Consider the following 23,053-nt stretch of genomic DNA (forward strand, 5'->3'; position numbering starts at 1 on the left):
TCTCAAGAAATAAAAAATTTTACATAGCAAAATAATTACTTTTTACGAATTTCTTGTGTCGAGAAATTCATTTTTTGTAAATAGATTTTTTTTTCTCACTACGTGTACCATCATTACCTTCAATACCTTCTTATTAACTAAAAACGTACATACTTGAATGTCACATGAAATATATAGATATATCTATATTAATAATTTATTATTAAAAAAATAGAAAAAAAAATTCATGAATTGTTGAATGAATTGTTTTCGATTTTCATTTAAAGGGGTATACTGGTCTAGACGCCTAAATTTTACGTACTTTCCTAAGATAAAAAAGAAATGAAAAATATTTTTTCTATCCATTTTTTTATAAGATTTTTATTGATGTTTGAAGAGTATAAAAAAAAAATTTAATATAAAAAAAAATCACAAAATCGTCCAATTACAGGCCGGTGGAGTGGGGACTGCAAAAAAAAAACGGTGGTCCCTGGTTGACATGATTTTAACTCTTATAGTGATATAAAACAAAAAAACCAAGAAAATTCTTCAATAATAAGGATGTCGCTATCGGGTTACCCGTTACAAAAAAAATCACAAAATGGCGTCAACTTAAAAAAAATGTTTTTTCAACCTATTTTTTACGTTTTCGAATTTTAAAAAAATACTTTAAATTTAAATTTTTCGAAATCCGGGGCAGGTCCGATAGAGAGATGTATAAAGATTATCAACAAATTTCAAAGAAATCGGTGAAGTAGAACTTGGGATATCATGTCAACCACCTCAAAAAAAGTAGTTTCGAGAAAAACGCGTTTGAAGTTTGAGAAGCAGTTCAAACTCAACGCGGCCGGCTTCGACGCCGAGTCACAAAATCCGCTGTATCTCCGGAAATAATTCGAATTTTGAAAAATCCGTTAAAGGGCATATTTTTGAAGGTATAAACTTTGAAAATATGCAAAAAAATCGATTTTTTTAAATTTCTAGACCAGAATACCCCCTTAAGCTACTCCAAAATGATGCACAGTATTTATTAGCCTATCGCTATCCTTTTCATTTCCACAGGCAACTAGCATGCGCATTCTCTTTCCCACAATGAAGAAACTATACACAGCTGCTATGCTGTATCCTTCTCCATCGCATAGGCTGGCTTGTTCGGACTTCTCTGTCACACATATTCGCTTGCCGCAATCTTTTACTTTTTTAAATTCGACAACCGGGATTCTGGACTGATTTTTCGCAGACAACCCTATACCACCGTGCTCAGAAAATAATAATCTTTATTTTAATGTAATTTTGATGTATTAACCAGACTGGTGCAAGTTACTACTATCGATTTACCTGTTTATACCTGGCAACCCAAGAGTTGGGGCAGGAAAAAATTAGGCAACCCAACGTTTGCATACTCTGTAGACTTTATACTGACGAACGGTATATAATTTATCTATTAACTACACCAGTGAAATGTTTTTAAAAAAAATTTTTTTTAATTATAAAAAAATCATATTCTGGACTGAAATTGTTCAGGCAACCCATTTCCAATATACTTAACGATATATTAAATTTGACTTGAAATACTTTTTATCCATTAACCAGCTCGGTGAAGGTCGTTTTATATCGGGATCTTATACTAGAAGCAAAAGGATGGTACATCAATCGATGTCATCTGTCCTTATATTGTAAAAGATTATAATCAAAATATGGGCGGCGTTGACCACGCTGATCAACTTCGTGCCGCCTATGGTTTATCTAGACGGTCAAAAAAATGGTGGCACCGGTTATTCTGGGGAATGCTTGATATTGTTGTCATCAACTCTTACATTGCCTACTGTCAACATTTCCCATCAATTAGATTACTCGAATATCGAAGATCGATAGTGCAAGGCTTGACAAATTATTCACAATTGGCCAAGGGAACGAAAAGAAAATCTTCCGAACAAAATTCTACCATGAACGCACCATCAAAACGCCTTAAGACTAACTATTCCGTAGTAAACAACGTGAGGTTAGCCAATAAAGTTGTTCATTGGATAATATATGTTCAAACTAGAGGTAGATGTGAAGTATGCAGCCAGGAAGGTATACAAGCTAGACCTCATTCCAAGTGTTCCACTTGCAACAATCATCTTTGCAGTAATGAAAAGAAGAATTGCTTCAATAGATTTCATGAAATACAGATATAATTATGTTTAGCTATGTGATAATTTTTAATAAAATTTCATTTGGTTATTATTTCACCATACAATCTTGAAAAGAAACTCTCCCAACAGTATTAAAAAATTTTTTGTAAGTTTCTCTTACAGTTTTTGTGAGGACATTTGAGTTTGTAGTTTTTGTTTTTTCCAAATTGCTCATGCCACTGCTACTTTGCTGCCTCCATTGTACCGGTATTAGACTGCTATTGGTAAAATCATCACGATCAACACATTTTTCGGATATGTAATTGTTTTTAGATGTCTTTCTCAAAAAATTATGCAAAGCACAACACATATCAATCATATCAATATTTTCTGTGCTCAAGTTGATAGGCTGTAAAAATATCCGAAATCGTGAAGCCAATATTCCAAAAACATTTTCCACAACTCTGCGAGCTCGGCATAAACGATAATTAAATATTTTTTCGTGATAAGATATGTTTTTTTGGGAGTACGGTTTTATTAAATTTTCCATCAGTGGAAATGCTTCATCCCCAATGAAAACATATGGTACCTAATCATCTGTTCCTGGCAATTTGGTGGGGCTTGGTATGTTCAGCTTCTTTGCGAGTAAACGCTTACATATACTTGTTTGGAACCATATTCCTCCATCCGAGACTCGACCATTTGTTCCAGTATGGACGTATATAAATTCATAATTTGCATTTACTACAGCAAATAGAACTACACTATATGTTCCCTTATAGTTATAGAAATATAATCCACTGTTGGCTGGTTTTGTTATATTTATATGTTTTCCATCAATTGCGCCCAAACAGTTATTAAATTGCCAAAGATTCTGGAATCCATTGCTGACTTCTTTACATTCAGCTTCTGTTGATGGAACCTAAAATATGTCCATTATGAAACTAATGCAAACTAAACAGGGCTAACTGATTTTTTTCTGCTACATAGATATACACACGCGAAACATAAATGTAAAATATATAGTAATATTTTTTATTTCCAGTTTTACATTCATATATTCCTTACTATTGATAAATTACTAATTTTTCTATTTTTTCTTTCAGAGTAACTGTTACACTGAAGGAAACTCGATATTGTCACCTATCAGTACCACATCTAGTACTGATGTGACTTCACAAAGCTCATTGAAGTCCCGATTTGAAACAACTACCTCAGTAACACCACAAAATGTTTCCCGAAAGAGGACTGCAACAAGGAAAAATAATTGGCTCTCTATGATGCTGCTCATAAAGTTTTGTCCGGTGAAGAAAATGTAGATGACGAGTTTAATATAACGGAAAAAAGATTTGCATTTCAATTAAAAAAATTGGATGATCAGCAGAGACTCATTGCGGAAAAGTTGTGGTCGGACATCATATTTTACGGCGCACAGGGAAAACTTAAATTAGACTATACACTAAAGTTTCCTTCAAAGAATGTGCTGCAACGTCAAACAAATAACAAATATACTCCCATAGAATCAACATTTCTATCGCAACACTATTCAGAAATTAGCGGTCAATCAGATTTAGCCCCTCATGAAATCACTAAAGATAGGTTAAACATGTTGACTTCAAATCTATCAGACTATATTTTACTTCAGCCGCATAGTGCAAATTGTGAAGAAGATAATTGTTAAATAGGTACCTATACTGTTTTTTGAAGTTGAATTATTTCCTGATTTTAAGTATTCGCTTTAAGTTTGACGAGAATTTTTTTCCTTTCTCAGTTTAAATAATGTTTTGTAGGTTCGTACGATATTTTGTAAAATATAAAATTTTCAAATTTAGAATTTCTTTTATACTTACCTTTAAATAATCATTTTTCAGTGCATGATATATAGCTTTGCACGTCTCAGGTATAATCTCACTTAGGGCTTGAGGTGAAATACCTGTTCTAAACTTAAGGTCTTCATAAGAACTTCCTGCTGCTAAATATCTTAATGTAGCGACCAATCTTTCTTCAGCAGAAATTGCCTTTCTCATGATTGTGTCTTGTTTTGTTATTTTATTGCAAACTAAACCCATTAAAGACGTATAAGTATCAGAATCCATTCTTAAATAATTCTTAAAATCACAAGGCTCTTCTTGTTGCAACACTTGTAATAAATTCATATGAGAATATTTCTTTTTGTCCATTAACAACTTTTTACACCATTTTCTCTTCTTAACTTCTCGTTGTTCATCGTCATCATCTACCATTAATACCGTAGCTAAAAGGACAGCAGCTTTTCTTTTTGAAATTTTTGAAGACATACTTGCAAAACAACGTTTTAACCAACACTTTTGAACTATAAAATCTAAACTGTGTCGTTAGGTGTGGATGAAAAATGGCTGTACTGCATGTCGTACGATTTTCTTCACGATTTGCAGTTCAACATGCAGTACAAAAAATCGTACCGTGTGTAGGCCACTTTAGCGTATAAAGGGTGTAACCTGCATTCATAAAACTAACATTTCTTGATATAGTATCCACATTTACATAAAATTTGACCTCAGATATATCAAAAGTATAAGAAAAATAAATCAGACTCCAAAGGGTTAAATAAATGGAAAAATAAAATTTATTGAGTTTATGTTTCATGATTGACTATTATGGAATTTTTCAATAAATGTTTATAAAAATAGTTCTGAAATCTTAATTTGGGGCTCAAAGGGTTAAATGAATTCAATCCAAACTACGTGGAGTTGAATGACAACCCTTCCAACTTTGATAATGTGATGGCGACTTACAGCCCGAATCTCGATGAGCCACTTCCGAACTTATCACAATCTGTTGTGACTAATATATTAGAGATGGAGGAAACGTATTCGAAGAATATAGTATCTCCACATAGTTCAATCAATCAGAACAGTTCGGATGATGACATTGAGAGACGTAAAAGAAAAAAAGGGAGGGTGAAGAAAAGGTAATGAAGAAGGCGAAGAAGTCTAAAAAGTCTAGCTTGAAGTCGCCATCTAGAAGGAGGCACACGATGAAACATGAAAAAAGGGATAAAGACAAGTCGATAAAAGTGAGAGACATGGAAGTCGTAGCAGGACCTTCTACATCAGTCCAACAGGTAATTATCATTACTGAAACGCGACATCTATTACTCATCACGTCTATTTATTCCACAGATTCAAGTGATCAATCCTGAATACGAGGATTTTAGTCCAAGATCTACACCGCCCCCAAAGCTTGGCCCCGAAAAATCAGATGATTGGTTTTCATTTATGAGATCCAGGAGAGACAAATTTTTAGAGATATATCACGTTTACAATGAAATTGGAACGGAATATATAGCGAAGAGGGGCATACTTGTTGAACTGGAAGAGCAAGTATCTCTCCTTAAAGTGGAGTGTGAACAAATGGCTGCAGTTCAACGAGAGATCTGCTCACATGAAAAACCTTTCTCCTAAAATTCGAGAATTGGAAAACTTCAGCAAGGAGATAGGTGAAAATTACCATCTTACATCTCTTATAATATTTTTTTATCTTTCTCTCTACATTTGCATTCTATTATTCGTGTATCATAATATTTTTTCTATATTATCCTTACATCTGTATTATGAATGAATGAATGAAAAAGTTGTATTTAGAGAGTTGAGGTGGATCCAGATCGAGGAGTTCGGAATAACTAAATGTCGATACTCTTTCGATGAAGCAAAATATTGGAGTAAAGTTGATATCAGGAAAAAGAAAAACGATCAAAAATAGGAACGATGATACCATTTTATCGATTGATAAAAGTAAGGCTACTGCACCAAAAAATTCGATAACATTCAGGAACAGCTACCATTTATTCCCGAAAACCTCAGAGGATTCTACCATAATCTAACAAGAGGAGAAAACTGAAAGAACTATTATTCTTAATGCAAGTTATTTTGAAAAATGCTTTCAACAATAAAACTATTCATTTACGACTTTCATGTTTTATTTAAAATCACTTTACTGGTCATGAGGAAATCGGAAAAAGGTGTCAACTCATTTTTTTCAGTACTTCCAATTTTTCTGGAACCGTGGACGTTAATTCAAGCAACTATACCCACCACAAGATTTTCGAAAGAACTTCATTGCCATGTAATGCAAAAAATATTATTGACATATGTGTTGATAAAGAGTTCCAGTTTTTATTAATAAAATCGATTTTTCTATAGTCCGTTCATAATTTGTCGATAGCACAAAATGAGGGCCCAAGTCATAAAACGGTCGTAAAACTCGTAAAATCATAGGCGGAGGTTCCTGAGGTGTTTATTCATTAAATATAAAGATTCGGTTTATATTCGAAACTTGCCTTGAAAGGGTGAAGTTGTTACGAACGAAAATAATTTTTGGTTTAGTACATTTTTTAATCGCATTTAATTTACGGCTCGTTGGTGTTTCGGCGTCTACGGCAGTAATTAACGTCTCTAATATTTATTTTGCGAATTTTGTGCAGTGCGTGAGTAACTTTTTTTCATATTCCTACAAACATATACGTACCTTTCGTTCCTGCTTGTTTTGTTTGATTGCTTGCGATGGCTTCGTCATCATCATCATCAACATCATCAAGTTTTACACCGGTACTGTTGCGTACAGTCAGTAAGTCTGTCTATTCACCAAGAGAGAAGACTATTGTTTTGAACGTTCACGATGCTCTGGTTTCTCAGAATCCCACAAACACTGTTCAGAACATAATCAAGAGTTGTGCCAACATGACGGGCGTAGGGGAGTCAACAATATATAGGTTCCTATCAGAAAGAAAAAAAAAGGTATAGCTAACCCAAATACAAACGAATACTTAAAGAGGGGGAGAAAACCTATTGAAATTGATGAATTTGCCAAAAATGGTATTCGAAGGAAAATTCACGAATTTTTTTACAAAAAAAAAATACCCAACTTAAACAAAATTTTACAAGAAGTTAGAGACGACCCGGATTTGCCTCATGTCGGACGAACCAAATTGTGGCAAGTTTTAAAAGAATTAAATTTCCGGTGGGAGAAATCAGAGCGAAAATCACTTTTGATTGACCGGGAAGAGATAATATGTTGGAGAAGAAAGTATCTAAGATCTATACGAAAATTTCGGGTGTTACGTTTCAATTTAGCACTAGATCAAAACTGCTTTTATGTGACCTTTCAAAACACTACCTTACCTTTTAAGATCTTTATTCAGAGGATATTACCAATGTAATTCAGTTACAAGTTGATTTTATTCATTTAACATCATAGTAATGGGAATCTTCCGTTCCATAGAAAACCATACCTGAAATGTACAAGAATAAATGTATGCTCCCTGACTAACTGCTTTGACCAGTACTTACGCATTCTCCTATTGCAAATCGACGTTGGAGATCCGAAATTCCTCGCTAGGTTGAAATAGTTGTTATTGTTTGTTTCTCAGTTTACTTCGCCTATCATTTTTCAGCCGTTGCCTGCCTTATTCTCTATACCTTTCCGAGAATATTTCTTGCATAGATTGTTATTCATCACTTCCAGAAGGTTTACTGACATATTAGAGCCATATCGCCTGAAAAACAATATTAGTTAGCTCTGGGTTTCTGAATACTGTTTGATATTTTCGGTAAATATTCTGCATAATATGAATGCTCTAATATTTGTACTGAAAGGGAAGGATGTGGCGACTTACCTTATATGTTTCTATTCCATCGCATGAATAAGGATTGATGAATAGTTGAAAATAGGTTGGAACAATATTTTTGTATACATTCTAATACAAGGTTAAGAGACAGCTGTTGGTTGACATCCGCCGAACTTTCGTAGTGTCGTTCCGTCGACTTACACCGAACTAGTTCTACAGTTGTTCACGGGTGAGGGATTGATCGGCTACTCAAGTTGTCAAGGGTTGTTTTAGGGTTGCATTGCTTTGAGAAGGAGTTTTGATGGGTCATGGACTTGTTGATGATGTCTCAACTGGCTGTGGAGGAATTGATAGATTTATGATGTTGTGCACAGCGCCCCCTTGGTGCTTGTAGTGTAGATTGGACGCACTGTGGCAACAACTGGTTAGCTGTCAGATGTGGCAGTGTCTTAGTATTCGGAAGTTAGCCTCGATGAGCTTGGTTCGGAGTTCAACGTACCATCAGACTGATTGTAGGATATATATGGTTGTATTTGTGCCATCCTTCACGGGGATTATTTCTACAAGTCAGGATTGTATAGTGGAAGACTGATTGGTCATTTTGGTGTGGATATTTGCAGTCTGAAACTTAAGCTCTTTTGAGGATTTGTGGCGGTTACCGAACTCGTGCCAGGTGGAAGGATTTCCAAAATTAGGTATGTCTGAATCACTGTCGCATCTCTCATGTGGTCTTAGCTATGACACCACCTCTTCAATTCTACAACCTTCGTTTCTCGTCCCTAGATTCATAAGAAACAGAAGGCCCTCAGTCACTCATCAAGTCCCAGTAGGACTTTCGTGCAGAGCACCGCACACGAAGAAACGTATAGAAAACCCCTTGGCCAGGGTAAGACATTTACCATTAAAAAATGTGTTTTTGATGATTTTAGTAATTTCTGGTTCCATCGTTATATCTCAACTCAATATTAGTATTGAAGAGAGGTTTCAACACTCATTCAATTTTCTTGATTTTTACGGGTCATATGGTTATACAGGGCACCCAAAAATATTCTCTTGTTATCTTGCTACTTTGCTTAATGAAAATATACCAGGGGTATTGATTAGTCAAATAGTCCCTATTGAATGGGGGTTGAATCTCACCTTGTTTTTATCTGATTCTGATTGAGAATTTTCTTCCGTAGGGTTTTTCTTCTTCTTTAAGTTTTTTTTATCTTTCTGGATCTTATTTGGTGATCCATTACTGGTCCAGCTTGTCGTGCCCTACAGGGTGATCTATCTTGGCGGTGCTACAGGGTGATCCATCTCCACCGTACTACAGGGTGATCCACCGGTGCTACAGGGCGATCCATCTCCGTCGAACTACGGGGTAGCCTAACACCATATACCGGGTGGCCCAAAAGGAGCACGCAAGTTATAATTGATATATTTGAATATTTGTGCTATACTGAGTTATTCAAATGATTGTTTGCCCTTATGTTTATTGATACTTGTTGATATAGTGATTGTTTATCGTTTATTGATCAAGAGTTTGTTTATTGATACCTGATTGATATAGATATCTGTGAAACGGAAATTGAGGTATATTCTTCCTTTCACGATTGCTGATTGACACCGATGCGCCTACGCCTGAGCTCACGCGACGCAAACGAGTTTGTCTTACCTTCCGATACTAGTATTTACGATATCACCTACTCAATTTTCGTGGTAGTTTTACTCGACGTATTGTAGTTTTTTTTGAGCGTCGTTACTACCGTAATTTATGGCTGATTGAATTCGTGGTATATACACCGCGCTCTTGTATTGACATTTGAACATCGCGTAGTAGTGTGAATATTGCATTGTTGTCTTAGAAGCGTTGTTGGTTAATCCATGTAAGTTAGGATTACTGAATAAATCATATTGGGGATCTTTATCTTTTATTTCCAATTTTAATTGGTAAGTTATTGATATTGTGAGTTACTTAGGGTATCTGGAGGATTAAATTTACCTGGCGCCCATTAAGATCTATTTGAAATTTGCTAAGTTGTTTAACCCACTCCCGTCTCCACTGTTTAGCTTAGCCGCGGATACCCATCTGTCTTATTTGTTACCGACAGATGATTCAGTCTCCTCTTGTGGTTTGTGTGGTGACACGGGCTGAAGGAAGGCCAATTTACTATCAGGACGAAACGTGGGTAAACGCAGGTATACTCTCACAAAAATTTGGACAGATAAAAGTATATCAAGCTCCAGGCAAGCCTTTATGGAAGGTTGGTCTACTGGTATTTCCCCACCCTCTGGTAAAGGCAGTAGATTAATAGTTTCTCACATTGGCAGTGAAAAAGGATTTGCTAAGCATGGTTTGTTGGAATTTGAATCCAAAAGCACAAAAGACTATCACGAGGAGATGACAGCTGATGTTTTCGAAGAGTATTTTGAGCAGATGATTGAACATATACCACCAAACTCAATTATAGTATTAGATAATGCACCTTATCATTCACGACTAGTTGAAAGACTTCCAACGACTGCGTGGAAGAAACAGGATATCATTGACTGGCTGCGGAATAAGTCCCTGCCTTACGAAGATGGAATGGTTAAAGCAGAACTTTTAAAAATTGCCCGGCAACACAAATCTAAGTTCAAGAAATACGTAGTTGACAAAATGGCGGAAAGACGAAACATCACAGTCCTTAGACTTCCACCCTACCACTGCGAATTAAATCCAATTGAACTCATTTGGGCACAAATGAAAAGCTATGTGGCTAGAAAAAATACGTCATATAAAATACAGGCTGTAGGGTCAGGTGGTAAACAGTGGCCCAGTTGTACACAGTGCACCACCACTCCTATCCCGAAAACGTAACGTTGCCCAACCGTACTGCAAACGCGAAACAACCTGTCTACAACCACCTCCCGCACTCTCCAGTCGACGGCGGGCTACCGGTCTTAACGGTTGTATAGTTCGTTGTTTTGTCGTTGGAGTCAAGAAAAGTAAGTACACGTGTTTTCATATATTTTCTTCCTAGAATCGTTGTATGAATAGTTACATTATATTGCACTGTTTCCGAGTGTAAAGTAACTATTCCTTGATAACTTAGATATATAAATATCCTTTGAATTTGGTATGTTTGATATTTATGTGACCTCATAGGTTAAAAAGTGGTGTCTGCACACAGTGGCTCAAATTTGTACAGTACACAGTGAACCAAGGTTCACTGTGTACCCTACAATTTTGAACTTTTCAACTGTGATTGTAATAAACAAAAAAGGCGTTAATAGAAGATTTAATACTAATAACAGGTAATCTTTTTGTTTTAGAATGGGTCGAACTAAAACCGATATCCGAAAAATTGGCGGACATGATGCCAACGACATGAAAAAAGCTGTAGATCTGGTAAAGAATGGAACGAGTATCCATAGAGCTGCACAGGAATGCAATTTAAAATATTCAACCGTCAGAAGATACGTGAAAAAACACAAGACTGAAGATAATGCTTGATTCGTTCCGAATTACGAGGTAAACGCTATTTTTTCACGTGAACAGGAAGAGATATTAAAAGCTTATATAAGCGAATGTGCTCTCATGTTTTACGGGCTCACAGCTAAAGAGACGAGGCATTTGGCTTATCAACTGGCAATTGCAAACAAGTTGAAAGTACCATCTTCGTGGTTGTCCAATCAAATGGCAGGAATCGATTGGCTGAGATCGTTCAGAGAAAGGCACAGTGATATAAGTCTCAGCGCGTGCTACTGCGTTTAACAGAACGAATGTACAATTATTCTTCAATAACTTGAAAGAAGCTTTCCAACGGTACTCTGGATTTGGAGATGGTACTCGTGTTTACAACCTCGACGAAACCTCTACGACGACTGTGCAAAAGCCTCAAAAAGTCTTTGCGCCAAAAAGAAGCAACGTCTGCAAAGTAACTAGTGGAGAAAGAGGCGTTTTAGTAACAACTTGCTGTATCGTTTCCGCTACCGGACATGACCTGCCTCCCGCCATGGTTTTTCCCAGAAAAAACTTCAAAGCTCATATGCTACATGGTGCACCAGCTGGAACACTTGGTTTAGCCACACCTACAGGATGGATGAACGCAGAGTTATTTGTTGAGGTGATGAATCATTTCATAAAGCACACCTCTGCATCAAAGGAAAATCCTGCACTTCTCATTTATGATAACCACGAAAGCCACTTGTCAATAGAAGCTCTAAATATTGCGAAGTCTTCTGGTGTAACAATACTAACCGTACCTCCCCACACTACTGCAAAACTGCAGCCCCTAGATGTTGGACTGAATGGACCTTTCAAAACTTTTTATAATGCAGCAGTTGACTCGTGGATGCTCCGAAACGCAGGACATGCATTTACAATCTATCAAATAGCTGAATGTGTAGGTCTTGCATATTTAAAAGCAATGACACCGGTAAATATTATCAGTGCTTTCAAAAAATGCGGTTTATTTCCGTTTGATGAGTCAATATTCACAGAAGAGGACTTTTTACCAAGTGCTGTAACAGATAGGCCAGACCCACAAATTAAAGAGGTTGAGGCTCCCTCTTCACCTACTATTTTTTTGGATCTAGAAACAGGTAGTCCTCAGATTCCATTTGGTGCTCTAGATAAGTCTGAACAACTCCCAAATTTTGAACAGCCAGAAATAAACACCAATGCTCAAGAAGAGACAGCATGTTCTACCATGACCAAACTAGAACCAAAGCGACAGGATTCAGTGCCCAGAATGACTATTTCGCCAAGGCCATCAACTTCACAACAAGGGGCAGTATTCATTACACCTAAAGAGATTAGACTCCCTCTGAAAGCAAGTCCTCGAAACACTAAAAGAAGAAGGACATTAGGCAAAAGTATGATAGCGACAGACACTCCCGAGAAGGATAAGATAGAAGAGAGAAAGAAGAAGGTGAAGGGACTAAAGAAAGTGAAGAGAAGTGATATTTTTGAAGACAAGAAACCAAAGAAAGTACAAAGATTGGAAAAACATGACTGTGACAGTAGTGGCGATGAAACATTTTGTGTCAGTGGATCGTCTTCTGGGGTAGAGATATTTTTAAGCGATAGCGAAGACGACGACCCAGTGATTCTGGATGATGACATTATTTCCAAACCTCTGCCAAGAAACCCTAAAGTGGGTGACTATGTGGTTATTTTGATAGAGACAAATAAAAAGAAAAAATATTATTACGTCGCAAAGATTATAGAAGAGTCTAATGAACCGGGGTATGACTATTTTGTATCCTATTCAAAACTGAAGAGTAAAGTTTTTTATAAATTTGCTGATCCACTGGAACCAGATATGGCAGAAGTTTGGAAAAATGACATAAAATTTATACTTCCTGCCCCTAAAGTTGAAGGCAGTAGTCGCCGGCAAGCAACTTATACATTTCCAATAAATTTGTCACTTTTGTCTTTTCCTCTTTGATTTTGTTGGAAATTTATAGAAGTTCATGTAGAATTTGATATTTTTTTTTTAGATTATCAATGTCAGAAGTAAGCCTTAATGCTGGTTTTGTTTTTTGTTAAGTTTACTTCACAAGTACCCTTTTATTTAGATGTGTTTTTTTTGTTTTTGACGATGATAAGGTTCATTACGAAGGTGATATAATTTTAGTTCATTTGATGAAAACTGTTATAAGAAGCTTTTACTTTTTTATATTTTGACTGAGACTAAGACTGTTAATAACGTTAAAGACTGTTAACTCTAAGTAATACAGGTAACTGTAGTGTTCCTAACAATATTTGTAAGTTAAATTAGAGCCTACTAGTTTGTTTTGAGAGTTTATATGATTGTTGATGACAAATACAAATATATGAATAAATTATCAATTATTATATTACTATAATTTTATTTAATGACATTACCATCAATAAATATGTTTAAATATGCGATTAAGGTAGATTATTCAAGTGATGGTTCACTGTATACACAATGGTCCACTGTCGACTCACCCTCCGATTCACTCTGTACTTATACTGGTACACAGTGAACCATTCGCCATCTTTTAAAAAAACCAATATTACCAATAAACTATTAGAATTGGTGCTGAAATTGATATGCAAAACACAAGTTTAATGAATTACCTTTCGTTTAATGTCAATAGTTCTCAATTACACTTACGTGCGGTGGATTTATAAATGTTCAAACTTTTAGTGGTTCACTGTTTACCATGTTACCCTACCTATTTTTTTTAATAAAATTTTAAAATAATTGCTTGCCTCATGTTTTGATGCCATCATAAATATTATGTTAAATGCATATTTTCTAGTTTACTCTAATATTACTTTCCAAAATGAATAAACATGAAGGATAATTGGACCGCGTTACGCATAACTCGACCAAGCGCCATTTCGTAAATTTCGAGATTTTGGTGCCATCTAAAGCACAATAGTGTAATTTACCTATAACAAATTTAAGCAGATACAGGAACCTGCAATTTTGAAGTTATAACGTACAGAGCTAAGCGCCAAAGATTGAATCTGCACTTTCTTATTTGGCAACACTTGACCAAACGATACATTTTCATTGAAGTTCAGAAACGTGCCTTGACTGATTTGCATAATGTGACCAACCACCAAAAAGTTGATCGTTGGTCACCTAATGCAAATGTCCATATCTCCAGGAAAAATGTGAAGAAGAAAAAATAATATAGTGTGGTTAAGTGCAGAGTAACCGCTGTTTCGACAAAAATAAAACAGCTTTAAAATGATGAAAAGAACTTCTTTAATATTGCAACGTGCTCGTGAATTGATATTTGAGGTACGGATTCCTTGTATTATAGTAGATATAAAGCATGACAATAATTTTCTTTAAAACTTTAGGAACAAGAACATGTTATTCAGGAAACGGCAGTTAATAGTCAAAAAATATTAGTGACTGTTCCAGGTCTTTTGGAAGATGATTATTATTTGATTTCTGGTGGCGAACCAATTTCGGTAATTAAAAACTTTCAACATAATTGAGATCTCCAGAAAATATTTCTTGCTATACAGTGGTCCCATTTTTTATCATGTATGTAGGTTGCGGAATCAAATGATTTCCTAAAATCCATATTTACTTTTGAGTATTTAAAACTTTTGAGTTTAGAATTTTTAATACATTTCAAAAAAAGTGAAAACCATAAATCTATAACATCCCAATTCACCAAACTAAATAATGGTACACACAATATATTAATATGCTTTTTAAAGTTGAGTTTCTTTACAGGAAAAGGTATATACAGACTTGACACCAGTGACTCTAGAAAATGATGAAAATGCAAACACTGATACGGAGCTGAATGAATTGAAAAAGAATATCGTCTCAGTAGAACCTAACAGTTTTGAACTGGAACCTGAAGCAACAATATCTGTTGAAGTTGAGGATGATGATGCAGTTTTGGAAGAAAATAATCATAAAGGTCGCCCGAACAAAGGAAGGAAGAGAAAATTTCCATCTCAAAATAGAAATATGAGAAAGCTAAATTGTGTCCAGAATAAAAAGTACTTCACTCAAAAAGGAAAAATGAAATTACCAAGAGAATTTCGCCAGTTTTTGTGCAAATGCCAATGTTTTTCGAAAATTGGAGAACAAAAAGTAAAAGAAGAATTTGATAAGTTTTACACAGTAAGTTCGCATGATGCCCAAAGAGCTTTAATTTGCGCAATGGTACATGAAGTGCCTATTGAGAGGAAAAGAAATAACAATTCGCAAAAAAGAACGTTCTCTAGACATTACAAAGTGAATGATATTATAGTATGCAAACAATTTTTTTTGCAAACTTCTCGAATATCTAGTGGCAAAGTCGACTTGGCACTAAAATCTAGAAAGAGACCAGAAGGAATAAAAGACTGTAGGGGAATCGGAGGAGGAAAAAACAAGATTTCAGATGAACGTGAAAAAGAAGTGTTAAATCATATTGATTTGTTTCCGAAATATAAATCCCATTATGCTCGAGAACAAACAAATGCCTATTATTTGCGTACTGACACCACCTTGCCTGTTATGTATCAGATATACAAAACAGAATCGAGAATGCCCGTATCATTCTCAAAATATAAGCAAATTTTCCTTACTCATTTCAACTTGAGAAGGAAGTCATTGAAAAAAGATACGTGCAACACATGTGATAAATTAGAGATACTGAAATGTTCTGGAACACTTGAGGAACAAAATATGTATGCGGAACAGAAGGCAACACATTTAAAATCAGCAGAGGATGCAAGAAATTTACTGAAAGACGACAGGAAAAACGCAGTATATAACAAAGATTTGGAAGTTCTTTGTTTTGATTTGGAAAAGACTCTTCCTCTTCCACGTATACCTACCAATGTGGTCTTCTATAAGCGTCAACTGTGGCTGTACAATGCAGGAATTCATACAGCAAAAAAAACAAAGGTCATTGTTACTTATGGTTAGAAGGTGAAGCTGGTCGTGGTGCACAGGAAGTCGGATCTTGCCTGTATAAACATATAATGGAAGACGATACCATGATATCATTTAAACATCTGATACTTTGGTCTGACAGCTGTGGGAGTCAAAACCGAAACATCAAAATGGTTTTGATGTTGAAAGCGATACTAGAGGTTCATCCAACTATTCAAAAAATTACTCTCCGCTTTCTGATATCTGGGCATAGCTTCCTCCCTAACGACACTGATTTTGGCGACATAGAATGTGCCTTAAAGCTGCAACAACGAATGTACTCTCCGGACGACTATATAAATGTTATGAGATCTTGCAGACGAAAGAATCCCCTTATTGTTCACAGAATGAAAAGTGAAAACTTTTATGGTACTACTGCCATAGAAAAATCTATAGTGAACAGAAAAGTTGAACTGGCTGAAATTTAGAGAAATTGAGGTTCTGAAGGAAAAGCCTTTTAGCATTTTTATTAAAACTCATTTTGAAACTGCTGCCCGAGAAATAAACATCGAAAAAAAACGAGGTAGGCCTTCAAATAATTCCAACCTGGAATTCAATAAACTCCTTGAAAGTCTCTGGCCCAATGGAAAACCTATTGCAGAAAAAAAAATTGAAGATTTAAAATTCTTACTGAGCTTCATACCAAAAGATGCCAAGAAGTTCTACAAGAACTTGGTGGGTGACCCCAGTATTGAGGAAGACATTGACGGGTACAATGGTAACCCTGATTTTGATCTAGAGGATGATGCATAGAAAAATTTATTTTCTCTTTATTTGTAGTAAATGACCAAAGTTGTTTTCAAATATAATTTGTAAACCGGCTATATTTTTTATTTTTAGTGGGTGAATACGAGGTAAATTTCCAAAACCTAAATCGTTATTTTTCATGTATTTCGAAATTTTGCATAACACGACCAAATAACATTTCTGTCATATGGTCATTTGGGTAGAAGTATAAAGGAGATTATCCCTTAAAGCATAACTTGACTAAGCGCCATTATATTTTTTCAGCGCTCGGCTATAGGTGCTTTTAAAAAAATAATTGTGGCCATGAATATGTAGCGTTCGTTTCTGTTAACACAAAAAAATGCAGATCTAAACACTGACGCACTGATTTTTGGTGGACCAGTAAAGTTATTTTACTCTCCTGGAAAAAAGCGTTTTGTTGCTTGGTCGAGTCATGCATAACGCGGTGCAATTGAAGTTTACCTTAACCCTTTGAGGAGTAGTGGTTACTTAGGAGGACCACAATTCAAATGTCTTGTACGAAACGGCCTACCGGTTATTCATATGCACCAGTGTGCCAGATGGGTTGCCTAATGTACAGAGAGTCGAGAGTTTACCTCTGGCGTGCTGAAGCACGTGGACGCGGGAAATACATTCATTTGTTCTTGTCGGTTGGTTGCTAGTGTGACTCGCTGCTGAAAATTACTCTCAAACATCTTCTTATCATTAGGAATCGTACAACAATGGCTGGTAGGTTTAGTATTTGGATATTATCTATGAATGTGCGTGAAAGATTTGCATGAAAATAGTGTATTGCATTTCAGAGTCCTATATTTTGTTATGGTCATCTGAGATGACCGCTAGGCACTTCTATTTCGTGATTTGGTATTGTTTTCAGGAATGAAAAGACAACTTTGGAGCACTCGAGATTTACAAAATCTAAATGCAGATGAGTCTTATGCTTTGCTTGATGAAATTCCTAGCGATTCAGAATCTATCATATTAGATATAGCAAGTATTATGGGTGATGAAACGGCTAATTTGCAGTCAGTAGAAGAATTCGACATTGAAAACATGAATATTGTTTTGGCGGATGAAGCTATAGAAGCTATAGGGTGTCAAAGTGATAGTTTGGAATATGAAAGTGAGGATGAAATACCTTTACAAACTCTAGCAAGACAACTAATGGCGAAAAAACCGGTTGTTTGGACCCATCAGACAACTTATTGTACGAAACCAAACCCTTTTGTATCGACAACAGGTGGCAATTTATCGGACAATGTAGAGAGTCCAACTGATATATTTCTGCAACTTTTTCTAGATGTCCTAATCCAGCAAATTACCTTTCAAACAAACTTGTATTATATGCAAAAAAGAGGTGGGGGTGCGAATTACACCCCAACCACTGATGAAGAAATAAAAGTTTTCCTCGGGGTCAACCTGATGATGGGCTTGAAGAAGATGCCAAGCTACAGGGATTACTGGTCTGCAAAAAATGAACTCCGTGACCATTTTATTAGCAGTGTTATATCGCGTGACAGATTTTCGTGGTTGCTAAGCAACATCCATCTGAATGACAATTCGGTTCAACCTACAAAAAATGATCCTAACTATGATAAGCTGTATAAAGTTCGTCCACTTTTGTCAAAACTCCGCCAAACATTTATGTCTGCTCTAGAACCACATGAATTTCAAGCAGTTGATGAATCCATGATAAGATTCAAAGGGCGCAGTAGTATTCGCCAGTACATGCCGAATAAACCCATCAAGCGGGGCTATAAAGTGTGGGTCAGGTCAGATTCGAGTGGTTTCATGTGTGATTTCGAAATATACACTGGAAAAGTCGATGGCAATACAGAAAAAAAATTAGGGATGCGCGTTGTGAAGAATCTTACTCGGACTTTGGTTGGAAAACACCATAAAGTGTTTTTCGACAATTACTTCAATTCTATTGAACTTCAACGGTAGTTGCTAGCGGAGGGGGTATATACGTGCGGAACATTCAGGAAAGGCAGAAAAGATTTTCCAGAATTGAAACCTGACAAGGATATGAAACGAGGTGACATTGATTTTCGCGTTTCCAGTGATGGTCTGGCTGCATTGAAGTGAATGGACCGTAGGAGTGTATTGTTACTAGGAAATTACCTAGATCCTTCACTTATAGAAGTAGTAAGGAGGCGACAAAAAGACGGGGCTGTTTTGGATGTTAGATGCCCTCGAATGGTTGTAGAATATAACTCTCATATGGGATTTGTGGATAAATTCGACATGTTGAAAAATATTTACGAAACAGACCGAAAATCACATAAATGGTGGCATAGGATCTTCTTCTATTTTCTTGACGCATGTGTTGTAAATTCATTCATTCTCTTTCAACAACGCAGTCAATCAAAAAGCCTTACTTTGAAGGAGTTCCGCCTAAATGTAGCAAGAGGTCTTATTGGGGCAGCTGAGCCAAACAAACGCGGAAGACCTTCGAATGAAACGCCTCCCAATAATTTCAAGAGGAATGTCCCTTTGGAAGTAAGACAAAGCAAAGCATGTCATATGCCAGAACGATCCACAAAATTGAGATGTGCTCTTTGCAGTACCAGCCAGAATGTTTCCCGCACCATGTGGAAATACGCAACTCGTAAAGTAGGTCTGTGCATAAAACATGACAAAAACTGTTTCGCTCAATATCACGCAAAGTAGATTCCATGAAGTTGCTATGTTCCTAGTGGTTACATAGGGTGACCACATCCTGCAGGATAATCCTTATGTTCTTAACTCAAACCAAATATTTTATCACCTTCAATAATCATTAATAAATAGTTATATGAGGAGTAATTTCATTTTATTAAGAAAAAAATAAATCCGGCCTCAAAGGGTTAAAACAACATCGAAAATGTGTCATGGCTTAACTACCACGAAAACGAGCTTGCATACCAGTTTGCATTGGCGAACAACATATCTATTCCACCAGAATGGAACATAAATTTTAAAGCTGGAATTCACTGGCTTCATGGGTTTATGAAACGCAATAAGGATTTGTCGCTCCATCTGCCAGAAAATACGTCTGTAAGCAGAGCATCTAGTTTTAATAAATCAAACGTAGGCACCTTTTTTCCAAATTAGAAAGCTTGTACAAGAAATATGGGTTTTCAGCCAACATGATTTGGAACCTGGATGAAACCGGTTGTATGACAGGTTGGTCAAATTTGCATCTGCCGAAAAAGGAACGCTCATCACCACATTTTTTTTGTAAATGCTGCCGGCAGATCACTGCCACCTGTATTCGTATTTCCTCGGGTTTATTTTAAGGACATTATGCTTAAAGATGCACCGACAGGGTCTAAAGGGTTTGCAAATCCATCTGGGTGGATTACAGAAGAAATATTTGTAGAGTTTCTAAAGCATTTTGTTAACCATGTTAAACATACGAGTGAAAATAAAGCTTTGATTATTATGGATAACCGCATTACTCATGTGAATATACAAGTAATTGATTTTGCAAGGAAAAATAATATAATCATTTCAACACTCCCTCCCCACTGCAGTCACCGTATGCAACCACTTGATGTGGCAGTTTACGGCCCTTTTAAGGCAAGGTACAAAGTGGCATTAAATAATTGGCTTGTCTCTCAAATCCTGGCAAAACCGTTAGTCTATACGAAGTTGCAGGATTTGTTAATGTTGCATATAGTGAATCTTTTTCAATAAACAATATTTGAAAAAGCTTTCTGAAAACAGGAATATATCCACTAAATTCATCAATATTTACTGAAGACGACTTTCTGGCATCATCTGTAACCGACAGACAAAATCCTTGCAACAAAGAAATCCAAGAACAAGACATTCAAGACAAGAAGTCCAATGATTTATCTGAAGTTGGAGGATTGGACATGGTTTCTCAGTCAACTTCTAACTTGAACACTTCAAATTCCTATGAGCAGACCGCCAAGTTTAACAGCACCTGTTTGGAATTTATCCCCTCAACTAGCTCTGACCATTCAAGACCTTGCTGTTCTAAAAGTGTGGAGAACTTAAATCGATCAATTACATTACAAGGTCGAGCTGAACTAAATCTAATTTCACCTGAAGTTCTTAGACCCTATCCAAAAGCAATGCCGCGGAAATCGGTCCGAAGTAAAAGAAAAAAAGGAAAAAGTGCTGTTATAACTGACACTCCCGAAAAAGATGAACTTATGAGAGCATTTGAGGAAAAGGCGAAGAAACGAAAAACAAATAGAGGCTCTCAAAAAGCAAAAGTATCATCAAAGAAAACTAAAAAGAATATAAAGTTACCAAAAGTTGCTAAAAATGATTACGATTCTGATACAACCTCGGAAATATCACTACACGATGAGTCTCCGACACCTGCTAACCTAGAAGAATTTTGTGAAGAAATGGTGGAAAAGAATAAAGATGATTCATGTGATCGAGACGGTGAAAAGGAAAATTCGGTTTGTCCAATCTGTCAAGGTGAATATCAAAACAGCAAATAAGAATGGCTCCAGTGCAAACTTTGCACGAAATGGGCTCACAATTCTTGTGAAGTTCTGGGAAAGTTACATTTTTTCTGTTACAAATGTTTTTAAATTTTTATACTGTATTGTAATCAGTTAATTATGAAAACCGTATAAAAATCGTCTAGTGTCCATTTCATGGAAACAACCGTCCGTTTCATAGAAACCTGTTCACTTGATAAACAATAAGAAAAATAAAATTTTAAACACCTTGACTTATCTTTTTATAACTTTCAAGTGTAGAAATATAAAGCCTGATTTTCTGACGTGTTGATATAAATATTTCAATTCCTAAATGATGAATCGTTAGGCCGCTAGAGCCATTCCAATAAAAATGTCCAGTTCAAGGGAACTCTCCCCTAACTGCTGATTTCTCCGCAAAAGCCAAAGTGAGAGAATTTTCTCTTTTGTGAAAAAATAATACATATTCAATAACGATATTCAATGTATTTTTATTTGAAATCGAAATAAAAATAAATAGTGTAGAACAAAAAAGACTAAAATGACAATGACTCGAAATTATTATCATTGCACTTACTGCTTTTTACTTTCACACGGCAGTATTATGGAAGTTTTCAATAAATGTTTATTAAAATTGTTCTGAAATCTCAATTTGGGGCTCAAAGGGTAAAATGAATTCAATCCAAACTACGTGGAGTTGAATGACAACACTTCCAACTTCGATAATATGATGGCGACTTGCAGCCCGAATTTCGATGAGCTACTTCCGAACTTATCACAATCTGTTGTGACTAATATATTAGAGACGGAGGAAACGTATTGGAAGAATATGGTATCTCCACATAGTTCAATCAATCAGAACAGTTCGGATGATGACATTGAGAGACGTAAAAGAAAAAAATGGAAGGTGAAGAAAAGGTAATGAAGAAGACGAAGAAGTCTAAAAAGTCTAGCTTGAAGTCGCCATCTAGAAGGAGGCACACGATGAAACATGAAAAAAAGGATAAAGACAAGTCGATAAAAGTGAGAGAGATGGAAGTCGTAGCAGGACCTTCTACATCAGTCCAACACAGGAAATTATCATTACTCAAACGCGACATCTATTACTCATCACATCTATTTATTTCACAGGTTCAAGTGATCAATCCTGAATACGAGGATGTTAGTCCAGGATCTACACCGCCCCCAACGCTTGACCCCGAAAAATCAGATGATTGGTTTTCATTTATGAGATCCAGGAGAGACAAATTTTTAGAGATATATCACGTTTACAATGACATTGGAACGGAATATATAGCGAAGAGGGGCATACTTGTTGAACTGGAAGAGCAAGTCTCTCTCTTTAAAGTGGAGTCTGAACAAATGGCTGCAGTTCAACTAGAGATCTGCTCACATGAAGAACCTTTCTCCTAAAATTCGGGAATTGGAAAACTTCAGCAAGGAGATAGATGAAAATTACCATCTTACATCTCTTGTAATATTTTTTATCTTTCTCTCTACATTTGCATTCTATTGTTCGTGTATCATAATATTTTTTCTATATTATTCTTATATCTGTATTATGAATGAATGAATGAAAAAATTGTATTTAGAGAGTAGAGGTGGATCCAGATCGAGGAGTTCGGAATAACTAAATGTCGATACTCTTTCGATGAAGCAAAAGATTGGAGTAAAGTTGATCTCAGGAAAAATGGAAAAACGATCAGAAATAGGAACGATAATACCATTTTGGTATGATGATGTATGATGGAAAAAGTG

The 23,053-nt window shown here is 35.9% G+C and overlaps 1 protein-coding gene across 2 annotated transcripts; it reads right to left on the bottom strand.

The window, feature by feature from the left end:
• LOC141486101 (uncharacterized) lies at positions 1-10,487 on the bottom strand. Of its 2 annotated transcripts, XM_074183821.1 has the most exons (4): positions 7,750-10,487; positions 7,424-7,629; positions 3,947-7,365; positions 1-3,018 (listed from the first exon to the last, which is right to left on the bottom strand). In XM_074183821.1, exons 3-4 carry the CDS (start codon positions 4,391-4,393, stop codon positions 2,686-2,688), a joined length of 780 nt encoding a protein of 259 aa, XP_074039922.1. In that variant the 5' UTR covers positions 4,394-7,365; positions 7,424-7,629; positions 7,750-10,487; the 3' UTR covers positions 1-2,685. The 2 variants fall into 2 exon arrangements, with proteins under 2 accessions (XP_074039922.1, XP_074039921.1); XM_074183820.1 differs by having other exon boundaries at positions 7,424-10,487.
• Positions 10,488-23,053: the final 12,566 nt, after the last annotated feature.

Source organism: Leptinotarsa decemlineata, unplaced genomic scaffold, assembly GCF_025532065.1.
Source record: "Leptinotarsa decemlineata unplaced genomic scaffold, Ldec_3_MD MMD2_tig00026347_RagTag_RagTag, whole genome shotgun sequence".
NCBI lineage: Eukaryota > Metazoa > Arthropoda > Insecta > Coleoptera > Chrysomelidae > Leptinotarsa > Leptinotarsa decemlineata.